At 43.2% G+C, this 27,347-nt stretch overlaps 1 protein-coding gene across 4 annotated transcripts in view; it reads left to right on the top strand.

Moving 5' to 3' along the window:
- Positions 1 to 27,347, top strand: part of RAPGEF4 (Rap guanine nucleotide exchange factor 4) — a 236,470-nt gene that overhangs the window by 107,206 nt on the left and 101,917 nt on the right. For all 4 annotated transcript variants that reach the window (XM_050968980.1, XM_050968979.1, XM_050968978.1 and 1 more), the window contains 2 exons: positions 21,935 to 22,007; positions 23,413 to 23,477. In XM_050968980.1, the coding sequence (XP_050824937.1) occupies positions 21,935 to 22,007; positions 23,413 to 23,477 (138 nt within the window). The remainder of the gene's footprint in view (positions 1 to 21,934; positions 22,008 to 23,412; positions 23,478 to 27,347) is intronic.

Here is a 27,347-nt window from a genome sequence, read left to right as displayed (position 1 = left end):
TGTGTGGCCAAATATTTGCTGTTTGTTGTGTTTGATTGTTTAAAGAAACAATTAAAAAATTCTGCTTAAAAAAATCCAAAACTTTTGTGTGACCAAATGCCTGAGCCCATCCAGTCAGAGTTTTCCAGGTTTCTGATACTCTGCTGGCTTCCTTGACTCATATCTGTCTCCATTACTTTGGGTTCATTTAGGTTAGAACATAAGAATGGCCACACTGGGTCAGACCAAAGGTCCATCCAGCCCAGTATCCTGTCTACTGACAGTGGCCAATGCCAGGTGCCCCAGAGGGAGTGAACCTAACAGGTAATGATCAAGTTATCTCTCTCCTGCCATCCATCTCCACCATCTGACAAACAGAGGGTAGGGACACCATTCCTTACCTATCCTGGCTAATAGCTATTAATGGACTTAACCTCCATGAATTTATCTGTTTCCTGGAGACTGGCTCCATGGGGTCCCTCACAAACTGTAGACAGTTACTGTGGGTTTGTCTTTAGTATAGCTTATGTACATACTCCATGAACGGAGTATTTGAGCTTGTTCCAGAATCTGGGATGAGCCAATGTTGTGAAAACAGAAATGTTCAAAATAGCACATGCATGTGAATGGACATAGGATGCTAAAATTAAATTAACCCAGGGGGTCTCAAACTGGGAGTTGAGACACCTCGGGGTCATGAGGCTTTTACTGGGGGTCATGAGCTGTCAGCCTCCACCTCAAACCCTGCTTTGCCTCCAGCATTTATAATAGTGTTAAATATATAAAAAAGTGTTTTTAATTTATAAGAGGAGGTTGCACTCAGAGGTTTGCTATGTGAAAGGGGTCACCAGTACAAAAGTTTGAGAACCACTGAATTAATCCCTCTGGAGCCTCAGGGAATGCCGGGGGGGGGTCTCCCTTGGTAGAGTTGGGAAGGAGGTAGGTGGTGTAGGATATTGCTCTTCTTATGTGATCCTTCCCCCATGGCTCTCTTGGCTCTATCACTGTTAATCTAAAGTGGCTAATTTTAAATGAAGCTACCCTCTCCTGACATGAATCTCCCTATGGCACTGAAATTAAATGTAAACTATAATTTGGCATTTGAGAAGTAAAAGGGATGGTAGCCCGAAGGGAAAAGATAACAGCTTGGCCTTTTATGTTAAATAGCCGTCTGCAAGCCTCAAACTGCTGAATGAGCTTTAGGGTAGGGAAGGCTGTGCCTCCCCAAACAGCCTGGCCCTGCCCCCATCTGATCCCCACCCACTTCCTACCCCCTGACTGCCCCCCTCAGAATCCCTAACCCATCCTGCTCCTTGTCCCCTCACCACCCCCTAAGATGCCCCCCAACCACCACCCCGGGACCCCATGTCCCCCCCCGCTCCCTGTCCCCTGACTGCCCTGACCCCTATCTACCCCCCCGAGTCCTGACAGACCCCTGCAACTCCCACGATCCAACCCCCCAGTCCCTGTCCCCTGAACGACCCCCCCAGAACCTCTGCCCCCTCCCTGTGCCCTGATTGTCCCTGGGACTCCCTGCCCCTTATCCGACTCCCTGCCCCTTATCCAACCCCCCGGCCCGACCCCTTACCATGCAGCTTACCCCCACCTCCCCCCTCTCCCGGAGCCTCAGCGTGTCGTGTCCAGGAGTGGCCCTGGACAGCGCTGCAGCGGTGTGGCTCCGGCGGGATCTGAGCTCTCAGCCCCACCCCCTTACCACGCAGCTCTGAGCGGGAGGAGCTCAGGCCCCACCTGAGCCACGCCACTTTAGCTCTGTCCAGGGCCGCTCCTGGACACGATGCGCTGAGGCGCTAGAAGGTGGGGGAAGGCAGAGGTGGGAGTGGGGCCAGAGGTGAGCCTCCGACATTCTCGTCGCGGCCCCTGTGGGGAAAATTGCCCCACTTGCCCCCCCCCGGGCGGCCCTGGGTGATAAACTTTTCCATACAGTTACATTAATTAAAGGGTGAAATCACCCCCATAAATCTCAGCAAGGCTTTAACTCAACCCATAATAAGTTTTTCACCAGCTCATGACAGAATCATCTCTTTAATGCTGTTCTTCCAGTGGGTTTGGAATAAGAACTGTTAGGGTTCATGTGACACAAGTGACAAGCCTCCTCGGGCCGCCTGCTGGGGCATGTAGATTTTCCTATTTTCATATCATTCTGTAAAAGAAAAAAGATTCTGTGTAGATGTGTCTTAGCAAAACATACAAATAAAGCGGAGCAGCAGACAAGTGAATTAACTGGGCTAATGATACCATTTTAATTGCAAAATGACTGATTACTGTATGTGCTATTGTCTGTGAGGAAGATAATTTAGGGCACAACCTAGCTCCCATTGATGTCAATAGCAAAAGTCCCATTGACTTTAGTGGTGCAGAATTAAGACTTTAATGTGTGATTAAAATGATTTTCTGCCATGTGATGCATAGGTGCTGTGCCGTGTCACTCACTCAGGCCTCTGCTCTGAGTTTCTTCACTTAAGAAGCTCACCCATGTGGCTGAGTCCCAGATAGTCCATCCCTCTCTGGGTTTGTCAGTAAACGCAAATGAGGTCAATACAAATGAACATCCCACAGGTGGATTGGTGGGTTGGAGTAGCAAGAGTCCTCTTTCCTCAGAGGGCTTCCTGTAAAGCAGTAGTCCTTATCTAGGCTCAGAGGCTAGTGTCAAAGAATAGTCCCATCATAAGTGGATCCACAGCAGGTCCTCCCTTCCTACAAGGATGGGTTGCTGGGCTGCGGGCAGCTGAGGAGCCCTTGCCTTTAGCCAGGCTTTGCTCCTGAAATTGAGGCCTGGGAGATCTGCTCTCCTCAGTGGTCCACCATCAGCTGAGCTCCTCCCTCCAGTTCTGACATCTCCTGGGTGCAATGGGGAGGGCCACTTGAGCCCGCGTTAGCTCGTTAAGCCTGTGTTGCCCTGGATGGCGTTTGTATACCCCCTCACAGTGCCCAGAAGAAATGTTTGCTCTAAAAGAGCAAAGGCACAGAAGCTCAAAGTAGGAGTTTCATTTCTTAGCCATCTGTTTGTCTAACCTAGCATTTATTAACCTAGCATTTTTAATCAAGCACAATCTTTGAAATATATATTCAAGTGACTCAGAATAGCAAACCAAACTCATTAATGCAGACAAGTTCCATAGACAGCATCTTCTAACTAGCTACCTAAGAACTGACTTCCACCTGACAGGCCAATACTGGGGTGCTAGTGCTGTCAGACCCTAGATTTTGGGACAGGTGGTAAGGCATTCTTCCTGGAGCATTCCCAGTTTTGGAACCTGATTCCCTCATTGGTAAGTCCAAGCCTGTTACTTGATGTGGAGTTCCCTTACCAAATTGATTTGCATAGCTACTACTTGGTCGTCATGCACCCAGTACACTATCTAATAATGGTCGGGCATGGTGGCCTGTGAGTTTTATACTGTCCTTCCTCACTATTGTGCCTGAGCTCCTTCTGTGTAAATTCATTGGAAATAGTGAAGCCCCAGTTGACTTCGTATAGTCTCTGGCACTTCTACCTTTTGAGGATCAAAACTGCTTGGTGTAGGACTTATTTTCTTTTAAAATTCCTCTGTTTTTTTTTTGTTGTTCAGGGCATAAGGGTCGAGGGGGTGGCAGGTGTCATTCTTATGGTGGGAAGGCTTTTTCAGAGAGGAAGGTTTTGCAGCATTTCTTCAGATGATTAGATTCCAATTTTCCCTGATCTCCTCTGGAAGTTTGTTCCATAGCTGGAACCCTCTTACTGAGAATGTATTATGCCTACCTTTCATGTGCCTCATCGTGAGTTTTGTTCTTGTTCACTTTATTTTAAAGTAAAAATTTCACATTGATCTCAGTCATCTGTGCAACCTTGTGTTCTTATAGCTATCACCCTTGCCTTCCTCCTAACTCCACCAATTGTGTTCCACTCCCCCCCCCCCGCCCTTTCTGGATCTTGTCCCTAATTACACTGTAAGCTTTTGCAGGCCGGCCTGCCCTTTATTCTTTATGTAGAGCACAGCACAATGGACCCCCCGATTATGTTTGTGGGTTCCAATTGCCTCAGTTGGGTGGAAAGATAGGTTTTATGTCACACTCTCTTTTCCTTTTGTTCCGTGGAGAAAAGAAGCAACAGTGAAATATTCAGTATATGCACCCTGAGATGTCACGGTTAGAGCATGTTTTTCAAATCAGTATCAAATGAGATTCTTCTCTTTATTCTTAACTATTTTGTGAATTGTTCCCTGTTTTTCCTATTTCTCTTGTTATATTTTTTTTATGGCACATATGGATTCTGATTTCATTTCTTTTCTTTTTACTGCTGTTTTTTTCCTTAAGAAATTACAATGCTTCTTCATTACTGTGACCATCTGCTTATCACCAAATGCTGTTCTGGTCTTAACCATGACGGATCATAGTGAGAATGAAGGCTCATTACAAGAAAGGAAAAGAGAGTGACCACTTTATGATTATATAATGCACTGTGAAAGGAAACATCCAGTAAAAGAGAGAACACAGTACTACTTAACTCAGAATTCTTGCCCGCACTGGAATACCAACCCTTGCCACATCCATGTTCAAAATCTCTTGTCAATTTTAGCTATACCAGCCAAATGTTTTCAATCAGTGTTGTAGCTGGCATGGGTTGATGCTCTTGGCCAAACTGCTCTACAAAAACTGACCAAAGTAATTCTTAAAATATGTCTCAGTTGTGTTTGATCCATCCCATTAAAATAGGACAAATTATTATCGATAGGTTAAATGCATTCTGGTGAATGTTACTGTATGTCATTTTTTATATGAGCATCTGCTCAAGCCCTCAAAACTGATACTTGTTTTTCAGAATTCTCAAGGATCTGAACTCCTACTATATTTCTAAAAAAATCCCCTATGCCCTGCATTCTCTGCGCCATATATTGTATTATGACTTTGCCTTAGAACTTGATGTTTTGCCATGATGACACATTGTAAGATCATACATAATACACTGTAAATATATAAATTAAGCCAGTGATGGGAGAACTTTCAAAGGTTTTGAGCAGTATCTTATGTGGATGTTTATCTAGACCTATAGAAACCTCCCACCTGGCCTCAAAGCCATCTCGCACATACCCAGTCTTAACTGGCCTGGGTTTCTCCTACTTGTCTGGCTTCTTCATTCACCCTCTGATGTGTGAGGGGCACTAGTAAACATCCTTTCCCCAGTAGCACCATTAGGAGTAGATGGCAGGCCTGTTCCTCCATTTGACATATTTGTGGGTCATCTCAACCTTTTCCCTCTCCCTGTTCCCATATTCCCTGAATTCCATTCACTCTCCATGGTGTTTCAGTTTTTCCTTCCTTCGTCCAGCTGTGGTGTCTCCTTCTGGGGAACCCACTTCCTTTCAGTCTGCTTATCTTAGGGTTTTTTGTAGCATCCATCACCACTGGAATTCTTTCCAGGTTAATTCTTTGTGCATGGCAAGCCCCCTATCTGATTTCATGTGTTTCTGCTCATCTCCCTTCTCTAGTAAAAGAGGTTCTGCTTAAGTTATATATTTTTTTGCCTTTCTAAGCCTTGCCTCAGTGGGATTTCTCTCCTTCTTCGCAGTCTCCAAGACCTGCTTTCTTTCATTGCACCCTTTCAGGATGGGGGCTGAAAATGCAATTTGGGCTGGGGAGAAACAGGTGAAGCTGCCTGCAGAGAAAAACACTTAAGGTAGGCTGAGAGCCTGCATCTAGTCGTGCTGTTTCGATCTGCACAGCAGTAGTGAGTGGAACAGCTTTAGTAGCTGAAATGGATAACTACAGTATAAATTAAGTGTTTTCAGGCTGAGGAAGTTGTCTGGGTGGACTGGAGACAGAGGTCAAAAACTTGGGACTACCTCATCCAAATCAATACGGTTGGCAGTTACTTTGTAGGTTACAACACAATTTGGCCCTCTTCATATGTTACAACACAGTTGAACTGCAATCAGATTTAACCACCATTGTTAATGCTGGTTGCTTTGTAGTGTATAATGATAGTACTTAACATCTATTTACTCATTTACATCTCTAGATTTTGAAGCCTTGAGGCCCAATACAGACAGGGCTTTATTACAAACAAACACATTAGAAGAAGGGTGGGGAGGGATAGCTCAGTGGTTTGAGCATTGGCCTGCTAAACCCAGGTTTTGAGCTCAATCCTTGAGGGGGCCATTTAGGGACCTTGGGCAAAATCAGTACTTGATCCTGCTAGTGAAGGCATGGGGCTGGACTTGATTACCTTTCAGGGTCCCTTCCAGTTCTATGAGATAGGTATATCTCCATATATTAAAAACTGCACTTCAGACTGCTCTCATAGGAGGAATCAAGCATGGTTTATCAGCATAGCTTCTAACTATGGCCTGGTCTACACTACGCATTTAAAGTGATTTTAGCAGCGTTAAACCAATTTAACGCTGTACCCGTCCACACTACGAGGCCCTTTATATCGATATAAAGGGCTCTTTAAATCGGTTTCTGTACTCCTCCCCAACGGGAGGAGTAGCGCTAAAATCGGTATTACCATATCGGATTAGGGTTAGTGTGGCCGCAAATTGACGGTATTGGCCTCCGGGCGGTATCCCACAGTGCACCACTGTGATCGCTCTGGACAGCAATCTGAACTTGGATACAGTGGCCAGGTAAACAGGAAAAGCCCCACGCACTTTTGAATTTCATTTCCTGTTTGCCCAGCGTGGAGCTCTGATCAGCACGGGTGGCGATGCAGTCCCAAATCCAAAAAAAGCTCCAGCATGGACCCTACGGGAGATACTGGATCTGATCGCTGTATAGGGAGACAAATCTGTTCTATCAGAGCTGCGTTACAGAAGACGAAATGCCAAAGTTTTTGAAAAAAATCTCCAGGCTACACAGTGCTGCGTGACAAGTAATGGAAATGGTAATGGAAAGCCAAAGAATCAAATAGACACTCATGGAGGGAGGGAGGGGGTACTGAGGACTCCAGCTATCCCACAGTCCACAGCAGTCTCCGAAAAATATTTACATTCTTGGCTGAGCTCCCAATGCCTGTAGGTTCAAACATTGTCCGGTGTGGTTCAGGGTATAGCTCAACAATTTACTCCCTCTGCCCCCACGTGAAAGAAAAGGGAAAGAAATTGTTTCTTGACTTCTTTCAATGTCACCCTATGTCTACTGAATGCTGCTGGTAGACGCGATGCTGCGGCAGTGAAGAGCAGTATCCGCTCCTCTCCCCTCCCTGGTGGCAGATGGTGCAGTAGGAATGCTAGCCGTCCTTGTCATGAGCCTGTGAGTGCTCCTGGCTGGCATCAGGTGAGGCTGGCCAGGGGCGCCTGGGTAAAAATAGGAATGATTCCCGGTCATTCCCAGTAGATGGTACAGAACGGCTGGTAACCGTCCTCATCAATAGCAACTGGGGGCTGAGCTCCATCAGCCCCCTCCCTTTCATGTGTAAAGAAAAGATTCTGTACTGCCTGGACTATCATAGCAGCGGGATGCTGGGCTCCTCTCCCCCGCACTGCTTAATGTTCTGCTTTGACTGTCATAGCACCGGGAGGCTGCCTCCCCATCATTTTATCTCACTAACAAGTCACTGTTTCTTATTTCTGCATTCTTTAATACTTCATGACACAAATGGGGGGGACACTGCCACGGTAGCCCAGGAAGGTTGGGGGAGGAGGGAAGCAACAGGTGGGGTTGTTGCAGGGCCCCCCTCCGTGAATGGCATGCAGCTCATCATTTCTGCGGGATCTGACACGGAGCAGCTGTGCTCTCTGGTACACTGGTTCTCTAGTATACTTGCCCCATATTCTAGGCAGGACTGACTCTATTTTTAGAAACCATAAAGGAGGGATTGACTTGGGGAGTCATTGCCAGTTTTGCCTTTGCGCCTCCGGCCGATCTCAGCCGGGGCACCCATGATAGCAGCAGACAGTACAGAACGACAGATAGCCATCATCTCATTGCCAATTTACAATGGCAGCAGACGGTACAGAACGACTGATAACCGTCTCTACTATCATGCAAAAGCAAACGAATGCTACTGTGTAGCGCTGCAGTAACGCCTCTGTTAGCAGCATCCAGTACACATACGGTGACAGTAAAAAAAAAGCTGAACGGGCTCCATGGTTGCCGTGCTATGACGTCTGCCAGGGCAATCCAGGGAAAAAGGGCGTGAAATGATTATCTGCCGTTGTTTTCCCGGAGGAAGGAATGAGTGACGACATTTACCCAGAACCACCCGTGACAATGATTTTTGCCCCATCAGGCATCTCAACCCAGAATTCCAAGGGGCGGGGGAGACTGTGGGAACTATGGGATAGCTATGGAATAGCTACCCACAGTGCAACACTCCGGAAATCGGCGCTAGCCTCGGACCATGGACACACACCGCCGAATTAATGTGCTTAGTGTGGCCACGTGCACTCGACTGTATACAATCTGTTTTACAAAACCGGTTTTGTAAAATCGTAATAATCCCATAGTGTAGACGTACCCTATGCAGCCACGCTGATAGTACAACCATGCTAGGGCTTAACTGTGGTAGAAAATAGTTGAAATATGGTTGCAACTTGTATCAGAGGAGTAGCTGTGTTAGTCTGGAACTGTAAAAGCAGCAAAGAATCCTGTGACACCTTATAGACTAATGGACGTTTTGGAGCATGAGCTTTCATGGGTGAATACCCACTTTGTCAGATGCATGTAGTGGAAATTTCCAGGGGCAGGTGTGTGTGTGTATATATATATATATATATATGCAAGCAAGCTAGAGATAATGAGGTTAGTTCAGTCAGGGAGGATGAGGCCCTGTTCTAGCAGTTGAGGTGTGAAAACCAAGGGAGGAGAAACTGGTTTTGTAGTTGGCAAGCCATTCACAGTCTTGTTTAATCCTGAGCTGATGGTGTCAAATTTGCAGATGAACTGAAGTTCGGCAGTTTCTCTTTGAAGTCTGGTCCTGAAGTTTTTTTGCTGCAGGATGGCCACCTTAAGGTCTGCTACAGTGTGGCCAGGGAGGTTGAAGTATTCTCCTACAGGTTTTTGTATATTGCCATTCCTAATGTCTGATTTGTGTCCATTTATCCTTTTCCGTAGAGATTGTCCAGTTTGGCCGATGTATATAGCAGAAGGGCATTGCTGGCATATGATGGCGTATATTACATTGGTGGACGTGCAGGTGAATGAACCGCTGATGGTGTGGCTGATCTGGTTAGGTCCTGTGATGGTGTCGCTGGTGTAGATATGTGGGTAGAGTTGGCATCGAGGTTTGTTGCATGGATTGGTTCCTGAGCTAGAGTTACTATGATGCGGTGTGCAGTTACTGGTGAGAATATGTTTCAGGTTGGCAGGTTGTCTGTGGGTGAGGACTGGCCTGCCACCCAAGGCCTGTGAAAGTGTGGGATCATTGTCCAGGATGGGTTGTAGATCCCTGACGATGAGTTGGAGGGGTTTTACCTGGGGACTGTATGTGATGGCCAGTGGAGTCCTGTTGGTTTCTTTCTTGGGTTTGTCTTGCAGTAGGAGGCTTCTGGGTACACGTCTGGCTCTGTTGATCTGTTTCCTTATTTCCTTGTACGGGTATTGTAGTTTTGAGAATGCTTGGTGGAGATTTTGTAGGTGTTGGTCTCTGTCTGAGGGGTTAGAGCAGATGCGGTTGTATCTCAGTGCTTGGCTGTAGACAATGGATCGTGTGGTGTGCCCGGGATGGGAGCTGGAGGCATGAAGGTAGGCATAGCGGTCGGTAGGTTTTCAGTATAGGGTGATGTTAATGTGACCATCACCTATTTGCACCATGATGTCTAGGAAGTGGACCTTCTGTGTAGATTGGTCCAGGCTGAGGTTGATGGTGGGGTGGAAGCTGTTGAAATCGTGGTGGAATTTTTCCAGAGACTCCTTCCCATGGGTCCAGATGATGAAAATGTCATCAATATAGCGTAGGTAGAGAAGGGGCGTGAGTGTATGAGAGCTGAGGAAGCGTTGTTCCAGGTCGGCCATAAAAATATTGGCATATTGTGGGGCCATGCGGGTGCCCATAGCGGTGCCACTGATCTGGAGATATATATTGTCAGCTGCTCTGTGTCAGATCCCGCAGAAATGATGAGCTACATGCCATTCATGGAGGGGGGAGCCCTGCAACTTGGAAGCACTATTGTGGAAACACTGTGAGTGGCACTAATTACCCTACAACCTATATAATGTTTTGGGTGTGGTGGGTTCTGAGCCACATGAACTGGCAGATTAACTTCAGTGGTGCTATAATAGTGACTGTGTTTTTGGTGTGGGGCCCAGGCCTTACACAATCCTCTTAAATAATACTTATCAGATTTTTTTGAATTGTTTGTCAGTGCCACACTGTTCTCCATGCACTGGGCAGATCAAGGCATGCACACACAAATTGCAATAAAATTGTACAGTCTGTACTCAAGTGTTTGGGGTTTTTTGCTTTGATTTTCCTATAGCATGTTGAGGTTTTGCAACAACATTGAGAGATATGTACAAACTGCTATTAAAGCTACTCTTGTTATAATTAAAGTAATATTTTAAAAAAACCGTTGAAGAAAAGATAATTCATTGAGCTGCACTCAGAGGAAAACACATTTATATTTTATTTACATGCACTTACCAAATAAACTCATTTTTGTTAGATATAATCATTGCAGAAATTGGCTTCTCATTATGGGATTACCTGTCAAAAGAACTGATTTTATGGTAGAAGGGCTTCAGATGGCAGATGGTTTTTATGAGAGGTAAAAGCTCAAGGTGAAGTCTTGTTCTATTGAACTCATCATGGGGGTTGCCATTGATTTCAATGATGCTAGGATTTAATGCATGGTTTTCTTCCAGCGGAAAACAAGCTTGTTGAAGAACATTTCCCTGTTTGGGAGTTGTAAATATGAACACCAGTATTACACATCAGCTCACTCTATTGATCTCTAGGGCTCTCATGAGACCTCTGTGCACCATTTACATCCTACTGAAGTCCTATGTTTAGGATTTAAGTGCTGCATAGACCTTGTGCTAACTCTATAGAATTTCACTCTATAAGAGCACAACTTATACCTTCCACTTCAGCAGAACGTTCACTGGATACTTGATATAAGTAACTTGTACTTAATTACTGTTCACTTTTGTTCCAATCAGCCCTCTTTTTTCATAACATTCAAGCACAGGCTATTAATGTATATCATCCTAACACATTTGGAAGAGAACATTGTCGTGGTGGAACAAGAGTTTGGTTCAGAGAACGTTATGAACCTCTCCAATACATATTATTCCCTTTTTTACATGCTATGCATGTGAGGAAATCAGAAACAGTTGGGCACGTTACAGTAATAATACCTGCAATGTTTTCAGAATGCTTTACAAACAAAATGCCCCTGTTAGGTATGTTGATGAGTGCTTTCCCACTCCCTTTTATACATGTGAGGCAAACAGAGGCAGAGGTGTTCAGTGACTTGTCAAGGTCGAGGGATGGAGTCAGTGTTACAATGAGATATAGGTTATGTAATGTACCTTGGGCATGATGGTTGTTAAAGTTGGATGAAGAGGTAGGTCTCTTTACTGTGCTGCAGTGGTTATATTTTAGATAGTCATGTGATCAAGCTGTGGTCATTCTTCCAAAAATTGGCATAACTCAACACAGTATGCTCACATAGATGGCAAATCAGCTGTTGTCTTTTATTTCCCCAGCTGCTGGTACCAATATACGTTTGGGGAGCCAGGACAAGGGGGACATATTTAGGCTACTCAGTCTTAATCTACCCTAGTCAACATTACTACTATTGAAAAAAGAGCAATATAAATTTTTCTTGCATAACTTTATCCATGCCACTGGGATCTTGAAGTGGACCAGATCTTATGCTTCATTGCTACCTTGATGGATACAGAAGAATATGAACATTAATAGAGAGTAGGATTTACCCAACACCTGTTATGAAATATAACAATAACATATTTACTATATTTATAGTACTATAGTACCTAGGAGCACCAGGCAGGGATAGGGCTCCATTGTGCTAGCCACTGTACATGTACACACAACCATAGTCCCTAATCTAAATCTAAGGTTGCAAATGACATTTGGTTGTAGAGGAGACAGGATCTGATCAAATATATATACTTTTTATATGAAATACATATTCGATTTTTAAAATTGTGTATTTTCATATAATGCCAGCTGTATCCCCATCTGTCCTTCATCTTATCCATAATTAATAGGCTGATTTCTTATAGGTGTCTGAGAAGAACAGTAATATGGAGGAGGAGTAGATAGAGGGGTAGATCCTCAAATGATGTAAATTGCCACAGGCTCATTGCCTGTGACACATTACACCAGCTGAGGATCTGCTCCAGGAAGGGACAGATGGATCAGTTCAGAGAGGGGCTCCATGTGTCAGATGTAGCGCAGAAGGCAGCCTATAGATGTTTGTCAGGACCTGACAAATGCCAGCCTCATCTAGTGGCAGCTGTAGCCATATGCACGTTATGTATGGCGTGTACCATTGGGTGTGGGGAGGAGGAGTGGCTCTGGTTGTCCCACGTTCAGGTTTGGCCCTGCTGGCCCTCCATCATGACTGGTGTTGTTGGCAGAACCAAAGCTAAGTGAGTGACGTTGCAACCTGGTGCACAGGGGCAGCAGCGCCACTCACATTTGGCAAATTTGGCAAACCCAAGTGGCACTGCAACCACTGTGCACTAGATTGCAGCACCACTCACTCGGTTTTAACCCCGCTGTGTGTAATGCTGGAGAGCCAGTGGGGCCAAACCTGAGTGGCGGTGGGGCAGCCAATGTTGTTCCTCCTTGCTACTGCCATGAAGCTAGCTTCCACAACAGGCCCCCCTCCCTCTCCCTTGGAGGCCTACCCAACCTCTCACCACCTTCCAGCAGCCCATGTCCCCTCTCTGGGATGGGGAGTGACACTGCACCTGGGCAGGCCAGGCTGAAAGGGTGGGGGATGAGGCTGAGGCTGGCACAGACTTGGTGGGCAAGGCAGTGGGGCCAGCAGCTGCAGCAGAGATAGCTCCACAGGGATTGGTGGTGCATACCATGTGAAAAATTTCTGGGGGTGCCCCTGGCCTCATCCACCTATTTGTTAGCTTCTCACAAGAGTCTCTGCACCTTCTTACAGGCTACCCACCCACATCAAACTGACCTGTAAGAGCACTTCTTCAGTACTCTCATTATTAAAGTAATATGTGTGGAAAAAGGAACTGCACCTGCCTAATATCGAAAGGATCCCTTTTATAGCCAACAAATTGTGGAAATTGTTCCAGAATAGCTCACCCCTTTGAGAATTGGACCCTGGCAATGTTGTCAGACTTGGCGAGAACTAAGGTGTTCTGCTGAGTTAGTGCTGTGCATGGAACTGAAAGGATGACCATTGTCAGAAAAACGGTTATGTTCAAACAGCACTTTGACTCAATAGTTCTGCTCTGTGTGTGTTTTCAAGTCATATCTGTTGACTTCACTGTTAAAAACATAGTTTTACAATTGTTAGCACTCAAGAACAGCTTGAAGAGAGAGATAGATACTGTTCTGCTGCATGCATCATTCAGAACATTTCCAGCTAAGCTGTGATTTGCAGAATCTTTATAAGTTATAATAGAAGAGGCAGAAAGAACACAGCTTAATTTTCAGATACTGGGTTAAGATTGCAGCCAGGACACTTAGAGAAATCATTATCTGATTTGTCTACTGAACAAATTCAGCATGGAGATCATTGAGAGAGAATATATATGGATGGAATCCCATAATGTTCTTTTTTTAGGGACTTTCTACTTGAACTTCACTTTAAAGATGTTTAGTTGTAACTTACTTAGTATAAGTAAATGATTTATGTCACAATTTTAGAAGTGGAGTGAAAGAATACATGTTGCAGATGGGTCATTTGTTTTCCTTTATATATATTTTTCTGCCCTCATTTGAGCATGCACAATCCCCTTCATTCATTTACTAAGTGGATTCCTCTAGGAAACAGAATTAAACATGCTGAGTTTAGAACCAGAGAGCTGCATGATGTCATTTCTATATTTAAATTAGAGGTAGTAGAATAGAACTGAGTAATTTGTTTAATCATTGTTCATGCATTAATTTCCCTGGGAGCTGATTTTTTTACAGTGCACTGTTGTCTAGAATTTATCTCTCTTAGCGACGTCTCTTATTTGGCATGATTTCAATGAACTGGGCACATTTTTCTTCTTGACTTAAACTCAAGGAGATTCTGTAATCGAGCAAATACTGCATACAAAGTTTTTCAAGCACAGTAAATTGATTTAAGCAGGAATGTGGCAGAAAAAATATGCCCCCAAGACACAGAAGTGAAATAAACGCTAAAACAAATTTGATTAGAACTAAGCTGAAAACATTTTGAAAAGTGGTAAATAAACAAGGAAAAATGTGCAGGATTAATTTTGTGTGTACATTGTGCAATATGTACTGCTTTCAGAGTAGCAGCCATTAATTGGGTTAATTCTGGGGTCGGAAGTCAACTGACTTTTGGCCGTGAGGTTTTGCGAGTAGCGCTGATATATTTAGAGAACGTTTGAATAAAAAAATGTCTGCTTTGTACCTGTGCAATAAAACATTTTAGTATCACTTTTTATTCATTCTCTTTCTGCATTTCAGGAAAAATATGTTTAATCTTTACTTGTTGCCTTATTTTTTTCATTTAATTTAGTCTCCATTTTCCTTTCTAATTTTTTTAAATTATTTTAGAAAATACTTGAATTTCATTATATTGGCTGCATGGTATATATGTTAGTATTTAGGAATATATAATAGATTTTAAAGCACTGTCCAACACAAATCATGTATGTATGTAGTTTATGTACTTCTTTTTGTACTGAGATAAAAATTATCCCATAGTACAGTGTATGCACTCCATAACTCATATCTAAACATTGAGTACTGTGATATGCAGTGTGGTGATACAATACGTATTTTACATTATTCTATCTTATTGTATTACCATCCAATAGCTGCTTTGTATTTGTGAACAAAGTTCAGACTATTTTCATTAGGTTCTCTTGACTGTAAGTCACATGGATACTACCGGGAGATGCAATTTACCTCATCCAATTGGATTTCTGCTAGGATGCATGCTGTTCAATACACATCTATAAGTAATGGAATGACACAGATTAATCCCCCCCTCTTTGGAGATGTGAGAAAAATTAAATTCAGACAGATATTTTTCAAAAGCACATTTTAGAGTGCAATCCACACAAGAATCCCTGTTCATTTCTTACATGCCTGGGTTACTTCCTTTGCCACCGTCTTGAACTCCCATTTAAGAGAGCATGGAGCATGTGGTGTGAACAGTTTTTTGTTCTGGAGTCAATTTTGCTTTAAAGATCAATTTTTAAATAAAGTCGAAATTGCTTAATCAGTAGGTGAAGTTTTGGACCATTGATGCTGAGGAACCTGAGTTGCTTCACTTCCTCAAAGTTTGCCCTCATCTGAATAGTTTTTTCAGGTGCTTATCACCACTCCAATGTAGATTGGGTTAACATCTGAGTCAGTTATGGCAGTAGTAGTAATGATATTACTGCAACCTCAGTCAAGGATTTACTTTCCAATAATAAATAGCCCTTGGGCAAGTCCTTTTTATGACATTCAATTAAGTGACATTGACTTGCGGTGTGGTTTTTTTTTCTATTTGATCTTGCATTTACACTCACTAATTACCCTGATATACTGAGCAAGCAATATCTTAAATCAGAATCATGCCAGTGAGTTTCTGCAAGTCTCAGAACATAATATGGTACAAATGTGAATGTGTCATATGGTTTTTCTTTAGGAACATGCACAGTATAGAAAGTGAGAAAATGCCTAATAGCTTTACCATCATCTGCTGATGAATGCAATGTTATCACAGAACATGCAGAAATGTTAGGCCATTTATCCAAGACTTAGGCCTGCCTTTAGTCCAATGAAGAGTGACACAAAGAATATTAGCCATATTGTAAAAGTTTGTTTTTGAAAAGAATGATCTGTGCTTGGTGTTGTAGTAAGAAGGGGGACTTAATGCAGCTCGTTTGCCTATTTTCTGTCATTCAGTATAATTTTGGTGAAAATTCAGATTCCGTATGAATACAGGAAGTAGCAACATGCCATATAAGCCTGAATTGTTTGTTTTGCCTGGTACGAGCAGTATGACCAAAGCTCAGAAGAAGCAGTTTTTGAGGGCATCGGTGTTGATCAAATATTTATCATATTAAGAAAATAGACAACTCGGGCTAGATCTTTCAATACGATCAGGCCCTTTTGTGCCATTTAGGGATCAGATTGTGCTTGAAAATTGGCAACAGGGGATTCCCCTGATGGAAAGGAACTCCCACTGACATAAAGCTGGTGGAGCCAGTTCCTGCGACCAGCTCTTCCACCAAACTCCAGCACAGAGCTCCACTCTGCTGAGACCAATTGCTAGGGTGCTCCAGTCGGGGCAGCACTGTCATAGATTGACCCGCCACGTTAAGGAATTGTAACTAGCTCCTGATGCTCACCTCTGCAGAGCCTGAATATAGCTGACTAGTATAAAGTAATGAGTGTTCTGTAAATCTGGAGAAGATTTCAAAGACTAAGAAAGATACTTAGTTGGGGAATTGATCTTTTGTTTCTGAACCTGTGGACTCTGTTCGATTCTCACACTCACTCACTTGCAAGGAAACAACCTAAGTAAGGAAAGCCATTTTTGAACGGTTGCTTCTCTGCTGCATCCTCCACTCTCCAGGGCTGGCCAGCATTGGCATTGGCTTCTATCCAATACCTGAACTCTGTATTTTCCCCCTTTTTGTCAATGCAAGCTGCAGTAATGGTTCCTGTTTTGGTGCATAATGTGTGGCTCATAGATGTCCTGTTTTTATAGGGACAGTCCCGATTTTTGGGTCTTTTTCTTATACAGGCTCCTATTACCCCCTACCCCCATCCCGATTTTTCACATTTGCTGTCTGGTCACCCTACTCATAGTGGAAAGAGGAACATACCATGTAGGGTGACTGTTCCCCAGTTCCATCCTTTCCCCTGTGATGTATGCCCCTTTGTTGATTTAGTGCTGAGCTTTTTCATAGTTCTTGTGGAAGGGACAGAGGCAGCTGTGTGCAGCAGAATTTGCCATCGGTACGACCCCTGTTTGCAGGATTTTTGTGGCTCTGCTCCCCCTTACATATTATAAAGCAGTGAGGGGGGGAGCAAACATAGGATCTTATACTTGGACACATCGTTAAATAGCATATGATTTTATTTGTCGTGTTTGTGCTAAATAGGTGACTTTTGCTTACAATGTGTCCTTTCCATTCTTTGCTTCAGAGATTTGCAATAGAAAAGGGAAGGGAGTGGATGGTAATTTAGCACATTTTATCCTCCAGGTATCCCCAATAGTTCACAGTCACTGTCCTTCCTAATAGCATTGAATGGGCTCGTAAAGAGTTTATGTTGGCACTAAAAATAAACAAATGTCTTTTTAAAAGCTGTTATGTAAGAGTCTTTGCCAAATTATGTTAATGCTGTGGAAGGAAATCTAGTTATAATGGAAACATAATTTGAGACCAGCAGCCAAGTACCACTGAACACGATCCAACTAACAGTGTGTGGGGGATGCTCTGAAAAGCATGCTTGTGTGTGTCTTTAAAAACTGTAAGCATGTGAAAATTCACTAGCATCATTCCCCCACCCCCCATTCTGAAGAATATGTTGTCCTCCTTAGTTTTCCTCTAGTGTTTGCACTTTAAAACTCTCCTTTGCTTCAGGAGATAAAAGTGTCAGGTTTAATTTTCTCAACTGCATGGACATTATAGAAGTGCTCTGGTTAAAAACTAGTGTCTTTATTATTGATGTTAATCTGCAGGGTCCTGAATTTGTTCAGAAGATGCAGGGAGGGTCTAACCTTTAAACTGTTGCATCACGGAGTTTGTAAATTGGTAGATTTAGAAAGTGTAATGAAGACACGATGAATAGGTCATTGAGTGGAGCTTGGAAACCTGCTGTCATGTTGTTTTTACAGATTTTCAGGGCTCCTAGTAATAAGCAGGCTGCTGGTGATTTGAAAGCTACTCTTGCCTTTTGTAAGACACTTTTTCTTAGGGCTCGTACCACAAACGGAATGCATTCTAAGAAATCTTGTGTAAATATTTGGTTCTTTTAATCTGCGGAATCATTGCAAATGTTCCCAAGCAGAACACTTTTGTTTATCACATTTTCTTTTTATTTACAGACACTGCAGTAACAAGCTAGGTCTTGCATTGAATATTGTATTTTCCTCATTATCTCAGCTTTGAAAGATGGCATGCTTGGGACTCTATTACTCAGCCGGATACTGTGAATCTTTATGCAGCCTTAGCACACATGCTTCCTCAGCACGGGATAATCTAACCTCTCTGCGAGTGAATGTCCTTTGGCATTAATTTGACTGAGGGAAGGCTCCTTTTTAGTTACATTGAGCCATATTCATCCAAAGCCAATACAAAGTGGCGTGAATTGCACCTCCTTTTGGCAACCTGCACCCTAGGTGGGAGGGTTATTCTAACAGGAAAGCACTGATGGTACTGATGCCTGTCTTCTCTCAATCTTTCTGCTGTAGTAGGGAGGGCAGCTTTAGTTTCTGCTGAGGCCCCTAAAGTCGTTTAGAGCAGAGATTTCTAAGGGGAGGCAGTGAATCAGTGCCTCCCCAGTAATGTTGGCTTTACTGCCTTGCTGGCCAGCAATGCCCATTGCTGTACTGGTCCCCTGAGCAGGCACACCAGAGTGGAATGGGAGGGTCTTCTAGTGGCGTAAATCTGACTATCTGCCTTTCAGGCTTTTTGCCTTGTTTGCTGTGGCTTCCTCTGGTGTAACACTGGGCTGCGTGTGGCTATGTCTGCACATATGCAGGGAAGATAGTGATATTCCAAAGTTTAAGCATTGTGAACCCAAATAATTAAGAAAATAATATCTGAGATGAGCCTGAAATATTGGACCTGTTATACTGCTAGAGACCATCTACAAAGTTCTGAGGTACTTAAAACTGGGGTTGTGGTTTAAATAATGGTAGGTTTCTATAACACAGAAACAGGGCCGGCTCTAGCAATTTCGCCGCCCCAAGCACGGCGGCATGCCGCGGGGGGCACTATGCCACTCGCCGGTCCCGCGGCTCCAGTGAACCTCCCGCAGGCATTTCTGCGGACGGTCAGCTGGTCCCACGGCTCTGGTGGAGTTGCCTTCCGCCCTCCCAGCAACCGGCAGAGCGCCCCCTGTGGCGTGCCGCCCCAAGCACGCGCTTGGCGCGCTGTGGCCTGGAGCTGGCCCTGCACAGAAAGCCACATGGGATTCCAGCAGCCCTAACGTATCAGCTCCCAGTGGTATTGGGTATCACTGGTTGCTTGAGTGTAATTATCTCTCTCCCTTTTTGGCTGACCATAGCAATTATACAGGCTAGTTACATCCCACAGCAAAGAGAAGTGTAAAACTTTGCACTTTTGGTGCTGAAGGTTGAATGCCTGCCGACAGCAGTAATGTCTGTGTGTATGTGGCTGTGGTTCATTAAGAGTTCTCTTTGTATTTTTCACTGAGTTAGTCCCAAATCATTTTTGGAAATGACGTATATTACCTGTTTCCTTTCATAAGCAGTGTAAGTCAGGAAGCATATTAAATAATTAGCCAGAGAACAAACTACAGTGCTGCAGTTGACAAGGAACATGATGTGATGGTGAGAAACGCACATTTTTTTAAAACTAAGGGCAAAATTCTAATCTCTGCTGCTCTCTGTGGGTCTCTTAGTGATGTCATTGGAAATTTCATTCACAGGACAAGTGTTGAGTGTGGTATGCAGAAGAGACACACAATGTGGAAGAGAGGAGGATTTTATAAGGGCTAAAGCCCCAGGAATACTTACTTATGATGGCAAATATTTTGCTCCTAATAGTTTGTAGGTGGCTTATGTATGAGGTTTAAATAAAATATTACTAAGCTTTTAGTATGTAAAATTTGTCTAAAAATAGGGTTGGGTTATTAAGATGAATATACAGTTTGTAGCTTTTGTTACCATTTAGAATACAAGGCATTCATTCTTTAGTACCAGAACTAATGGCATTTTTATATCCAATTCCACACAGAAGAAATTTTGAAAAAGTAATTCAGGCAACCGTTAAAATCCAGCAGACAACATATTTAAAGCAAATACATCAAGCCAGTCCCACAGGGCAAAGAATAAACCTTTTTAATTAAAACTGTATTATGAAAGAAGTTTTGTGGTTCAATCGTTAATGTATACTTAGTTGAAACCTATATGCATTTAAACTAGTTATTTTGTTCAACTTCAGCTCAGTGCATATATAGCCAGGCTACAAGATACATCCTACCCTGTTAATTAGTGTTAGTATTCCCTTGGGTATAAGCTGATTGCCTGCCAATTCCAAACGTTTACCCTTAAGCATGACAGCAGTATATGATTGAAAACAAAACTGCCTGTAGGTATTCCCTATATAGTTTTGTATTAAATAGGACAATGTTTCCCATAATATTATTTCCCAGGTTAGTAGTGAGTTACTTAAATCCCAGACAGCAGGTTACATAAGCTTTGAGTGCTATTGATCATGTCTACACGGTACCAACATTCATTGAAGAACAATATCAATTACTGTGCACCTGTTATGATTATAATGCTTACAGCGATGTAATAGACACTATTTTCATCAATCCAAAGTTCCGACTGTTAATGCAGTTTAACTATTGAAACAGTGTATTAACGTGTACTATGCTTTTGTGGTTTTGGAAACCTCTGTTTATTTAATGTGACGGAATAAATAATTCAGAATTGTCACCCTCAATTTACAATTTGTTGGGATCTATTTTAAACTGTGTCTAGCGTAGAAACTGTAGGCAAGATGATGATAATATGCAGTAAAAAATTCTTACTGATGAACCCCATATTAATTCTTCACACAATGCACAGTCAACCTGTGGAACTCATTGCGATGGGATGTTGTGACGGTCAAAAGTATAACTGAGTTCAAAAAAGAATTAGATAAGTTCATGGAGAATAGATCCATTGTTGGCTATCAGCCAAGATGGTCAGGGACACAACCCTGTGCTCTGGGTGTTTCTAAACATCTGACTGCTACAAGCCGAGACTGGATGACGGGTGGATCACTCGATATAATGCCTTGTTCTGTTTGCTCCCTCTGAATGATCTGGCACTGGCCATGGTTGGAAGACAGGATACTGGTTAGATCAGGGTTAGGCAACCTATGGCATGTATGCCGAAGACAGCACACAAGCTGATTTTCAGTGGCACTCACACTGCCCGGGTCCTGGCCGCCAGTCCGGGGGCCTCTGCATTTTAATTTGATTTTAAATGAAGCTTCTTAAACATTTTAAAAACCTTATTTACTTTACATACAACAATAGTTTAGTTATATATTATAGACTTATAGAAAGAGACCTTCTAAAAACATTAAAATGTATTACTGGCACGCAAAACCTTAAATTAGAGTGAATAAATGAAGACTCGGTACACCGCTTCTGAAAGGTTGCCGACCCCTGGGTTAGACGGACCTTTGGTCTGACCCAGTATAGCCATTCTTATGTTATGTTCTTAATTAGTGGCCTTCCCTCCTCCCTCTAAGATAAAACAACTTGTTCAATTTGGTTTAATTTCAAGCAAGCCTTACAAAAAGTTGCATAAATGCTCATGTCTTCATGTACACTTCTGTGTACTATATCAGCTTATGCTGGAACCCAAAATCATACACTCTGGGTAGGTCAGGAAGGGAGGTGAGTGGAAATGCATTATGACTTTTGATAAAGCCAGTGCAATGAACATAGATCAAAAGAGCAAGCAATTGTTTAAATGATAAAGCATTTATTATAGCTTTATGATATGATAGGACATTTCTTACTGGCCATTAATATACAGCTCAGGTGCGTATGAAGCACAAGAGAGCAGACGTCATGAATTCAAACTTCCATTCATCCAAGGAATGGAATGTATATCTGTATCTTAGTGAATTTGTCACTGTTTTTCAGAAATATCGACAGTACATGTCAGGACTTCTGGCTCCTCCTTATGGTGTTATGGAAAGTGGCTCTAACAATGACAGTAAGTAAATATATATATATATATTTGGAAATCAGTTTTTAAAAAGTCACTCCTCCTTAGATATTGGAGTTTTGTTCTCTTTAAGCATTGTGATGCATGCAGGGCCGGAGCTTCCATTAGGCAACTCTAGGCAGTCACCTAGGGCGCCAGGATTCGGGGGGCGGCATTTTGTGCACTCCCACGGGGCGCATGGGAGCTTCTGGTTCCGCTCCCATTGTGCCGCCGAAGAAGGACCTTTTGCCAATGTGCCGCGGAAAACAGCGACAGGCAATTGAGCAGCTCAGTGACTTCCGCTGTTGCCTGTGGCATTTTGGGGTCCTTCTTCGGCGGTGCGATGGGAGTGGAACCAGAAGCTGCCGCGCGCCCCATGGGGAGTGCACAAAATGCCGCCCCCCAAATTCTGCCGAGGGTGCCAGAAACTCTGGCGCCACTCCTGGATGCATGGTCTTTTTTTAGTGTGGACAGGAAGCGGTGTCCGTGTCCACCGTAAAAAAAAAAAAAAAAAAAGAGGAGGAGGGGGGATGGTGTGCCCCAACTTTCTTTCTTTTACCTACCCATTTTTCAGCTGAAAGCAGTGAGAAATGGGGGATAGCAAGGAACAATTACCTACTACACACCAGTCAATTTCAGGACTGCATTCAGTGTTTGTGTTAAGTGCTGAGGGCAACACATCCAAACTTGTGTGCCTATCTAGGTACCTAAATCCCCACTTAGGTATCTAAATTGAAATGAAGTCTTTGGGAGTTGTAGATGCTCAGCACTTCTGAAAATCAAGGATGTTTATTTCGGGCCTGAATATGGATGTAGGATGTCTAACTTTAGTTGCTCAAATCTGCAAATGTTGGCCAGTACGTTTATGCATTTGGTATATTTGTTGTATCTTCAGTGCTTATTGCTGCATCCCATGGGATTCATATGACATTTTAACACAGAACATTCTTCTAAAGAAACACATACCAATGTTATATTATATATTATGTTTTATAGAACAATAGGTTGTTATGGGCAGTGCTATTTTTGTTTATAAATATTAAAACGCAGTGTAATCCCTGGGCACAAAAATTTCTGAGTTTTGTGTGTGCCCAGCCAAATGCCCATGTACAGTCTTGAAATCTTAAAATTGGGGGAGGTCTGCTTAACCTGCCGATACATGTAGGATTTACACATTTGTTATTCTTAATGGGCATTTCATCTTTACAGCTTTCATCCGTAGGTAGGAAGTACATTTTTCATTTCTGAATAATGTGGATCAAACTTACACTAAGTACTCAACTTCATAAGTAAATGCACATGTATTCAAACTGCTAACACCCTCCTAAATTTTTTATTATTTTCATGAATGGTTGCTTTAGTATTTAGAGAATGCACAATATGCTGTATTGATGTATTCCCTGTTTTCTTTTAGGGATGCCTGACAAGGAGAATATGTCTAATAATGCTCTTGGCCCAGTATCTAAAAACTGTAATAAGGTAAATCACACATCATCCTTCACTACTTTGAAAATAGAAAAGAATAAATATAGCATTAAATTGGAAAAACAGCAAAACAATAAAAAGGAATGGGGGGAAAGGTCGCAGTCCTTCAAAGGCTTAGAACACATATGTAACTTTATCACACATGGAAAATCCCAGGCTACAGCTGGGCTTTAGTCTTTGCAGGATCAAAGGGCAGTGGATGAACTTTTCTCTTTCTCATTGCCGGTCCAGGACAAGGACAGTAAAAAAAAAAAAAAAAAGGTCTGTTGTTTCAAATATATTCAGCTACTGTTGAAATTGCAACAGCTTGTGCCTGGATCAGAACTTCACATCTGGGGCTCATCTCTATAATAAAGTCACTGGGATGAAAGAGTGTGTGGGTGAAATGCATCCCTGTGAAGGAGGGCCAATGCAAGCCACGGCACCATTATAGTCCTAATTCAGACCATTCAGACCTACTTTGAGGGCTTAAGTGCATTTATGTAATGCATAGCCCTTGTACTGTCCCTTTACACAGGGCTGAATTTTACCTTGTCTGCACAGAATAGCCATAATCCCAATTCCCGTTCAAAAAGTGCTTCTCTGCCTTCATACTAACCAATTGGAACACACATATGATAAGGTATTGGTAATGCTGTCTGGGTTTAAAATAACCACAATAGCAGGAAGAAATAATAGTAGCGGAGTCTGTTCCTGCTGGGGCCAGGGTGGGAGAGTTACAGGGATATATAATGTTGCTTGGATGTTTTTCTTTCTGGACATAGTATTTTAAAATGATGCATTTATTTTATGTCTTTAAAAAATAGAATTTTTAAGTGGAAATTGAAAATCTCTCTTCACATCAGATAAAGCAAAAGAATACTTTAGCCCATTTCATTAATGTGAATATAACTAATTGAAAAAGGAAACCATTTGTTTTTGTTCACTTCCACCTCTCCCTGTCTGCCTGTCCCTCTTCCTCAGAGATAGTAACCTTTCTTAATCATGTCTTTTAGCCTTTATTAAGCATACTGACACTACTGCATACGCAGTTCCTTTTTCCGCTCTGTCACTAACAGCATAACACTTCCTGACCCAGCCTTATCCTGCATGAAAATTAACACTTTTCCATGAACTTAATAATAGTAATCCTACGCACTCAGATAGCACCTTCCATTCTAAAAGCTTTCTAAAATGAATTAAGGTCGCAACACCTCTGTGAGGCATGATCATCTCCATTCTACATATGAGGAAACTCAGGCACAGAGAGGTTAGGTGACATACTTGAGATACACAGGAAGTTGGTAGCAGAGTTGAAGCGAAGTAGTAGAGCGGAAGTTCACTTGTGGAATCCCACAAGGATCGATGCTCTCTCCTGTTCTATTCAACATCTGCATGCAGCCACTAGGTAAATATGGACTCGGGTGCCAGAAATATGCTGATGTCACACAGCTCTACCTATCCTTCCCCACAAATGGGCATACGACTACCACCCAGATGGCCCAGTGCTTGGATGAGATCAGCTCATGGATGATATCAACTGGCTGAAACTGAACCCAAGCAGAACACAGGTGATGCTGGTGGGCAAAGGAAAGCATTTGGAAGGTTTGCAGCAATGGTGCAATCACCTTTGGTTGAAGATACACGTTCACAATTGGTCAATTCAGTCTGTAGCTTAAGAATGCTCCTGGATTCCTCACTGCAGCTAAGCTTTCACATGGCAGCATCTGTGAGTAATGCTTTCTACTGTCTCCAGTTGACTAGGAGACACTATCACATCCTGGCAAACGCTGACCACATCTTTGTCACCTCTTGGTTGGCCTACAGCAATACAGAATACCTGAGCATGAAGCCTTCAGCACTATGGTGGCCTTCGCTCATGCGGAGCATCTCCTCATAGTCTGGGCTTAGGCCCTTCATACTGTGGAGGCAGGTTTGGTAGGGGAGCCCAGGCCCTCCCACTCCACCAGACTCCAGCTCAGGGCCCCGTGAGGCCTATTAAAGGTCTGACACCTGGGAAACCTTAAGGCTGCCCTCCCTCAGCCACTTCCTACTATCCCAGGATTGTCCAGAGTTTGCTGTCTGTGATGAGAAGATGTGCCTCCTTTCACCTCCTTGTGGCCATGTGTGGTGTGGTGGCTCCTCGTCAGGGTGGCAGCTGCCACGTCTGGTGGCTTTGCCCTTGGCCAGGTCACTTCTCAGTCTCTCCCCTGCTGGGTAGTCCATAGACAAAAGAAGGGGAATTAATGCAAACACTGAGCCCATATAAGAGAGAAGGGAATGCCTCCCCCTCAGGGAGTATCTGCAGCAGGTAGGGTTGCCAGTCCTCCAAGATTAGCCTGGAGTCTCCAGGAATTAAAGATTAATCTTTCATTAAAGATTGTCATTCGATGAAATCTCCAGGAATATATCCAACCAAAATTGGCAACCCTAACAGGGTCTCTCTTCCCTCAGGGAGGCACCTTTGGGCAGTTGTTGCAGGGAGAGATCCTGTCTTCCCTCAGCTCTTTTCTCAGGTCCAATCTCTTTCCTGGCCTGCTTGCAAGTGAGCTGTTCTTCTCCCTTTTAGCTCCTCCTCCTCCAGTCCGTGCATCTCTTGCAGGTGTGGCAGAGTGAGGCTGGCTAAACCCAGAGCAGCTCATTAATCCTCTGTTACCATTGTGGGGTTTGTGTACCCCATCACAAGCTCTTAGGAAATTCCACTTGGTCCAGAATGCTGCAGCTACTCTCCTCAGCAACACAGACTACTGTGAACACATCAAACCTGTCCTCTGCACGCTACACTGGCTTCCCATAGAATGTCAAGTCAAGTTCAGAGTCTCAGCCCTTATCTTCAAGTTGCTCAATGGCCTGGGTCCAAGTTATCTAAAAGATCAGCTAAAGCTCTGGGATGAAGAATGTGGTTGACAATTTCACTTCTCTGGCACAATGTAACTTTCTGCAGTGAGGGTTAAGCTCCTGTGTGCAGGGCCCAGATCTTTCTTGGGGCCAGTCAAGATTGGGGATGAACTCCCCCAGGAACCAAGGACCATCACAAATTACACCACCACCTTCTCTAAGTGAAAAGAACCTTTCTTTGATATTGACTTTTCTGACATAAACATATAGGAACACATATATATTTAAAAACATTCAAAAAAACACTTTACATGCAATTCTTCTTCAGGGAGATGAGAGAACAAACATGAGATGTTAGTAACTTTGCTTAGTGCACTACTGAAAGATGCTCAGATACTATGGTGATGAGTGTGGTATAGGAACCTATGTAGAACAGAATAGCTCATGATTATGCTCATACTTCTATGCCTTTGCCACAAGTTCATACTTCTTTTTATTTACTGGAAGTGAAAAAGCCAGTGCACCAAACAATGTGTAAATGCACAAATGTTTAGTTTACTGCATATCAGATTTATTTATATATGCATTTATGAATTATACCAATACTATAGTACCTGAACAATTTGTACCATTCTCATATACTGCTATCAATTGAAGATTTGATTGACCTGGAAAATATGCCTACAGGTCCAGATTCTCAGATGTGTGGGGGTAGCTTTGCACTGATCCAGGATGCAAAGTTGCCCTAAATCCAGCATTAGCAGCCAGAGAAGGATTCCCCCTGTATAGATGAATCCTTGTGTAATGCAGAGCCACTTGAACAGCTACTAGGTTCATGCTAAATTGCATGTCCGGAGTATCCTTATGCCACAGTTATCCTTGGCTACTGGAATGGCCCTTAATGATGCTGGTGGTAGATGCAGTTTAGAGCAGGGTTCTCAAGCTTTTTCTTTCTGAGGCCCCCAAGATGCTATAAAAACTCCACGGCTCACCTCTGCCACAACAACTCGTTTTCTGCATATAAAGCCAACGCAGGCATTGGGGGTA

Source organism: Gopherus flavomarginatus, chromosome 10 (genome assembly GCF_025201925.1).
Source record: "Gopherus flavomarginatus isolate rGopFla2 chromosome 10, rGopFla2.mat.asm, whole genome shotgun sequence".
NCBI classification, from domain to species: Eukaryota; Metazoa; Chordata; order Testudines; family Testudinidae; genus Gopherus; species Gopherus flavomarginatus.
The sequence above is the reverse complement of the archived record's forward strand: the minus strand, read 5'-3'. Positions and strand labels throughout refer to the sequence as shown.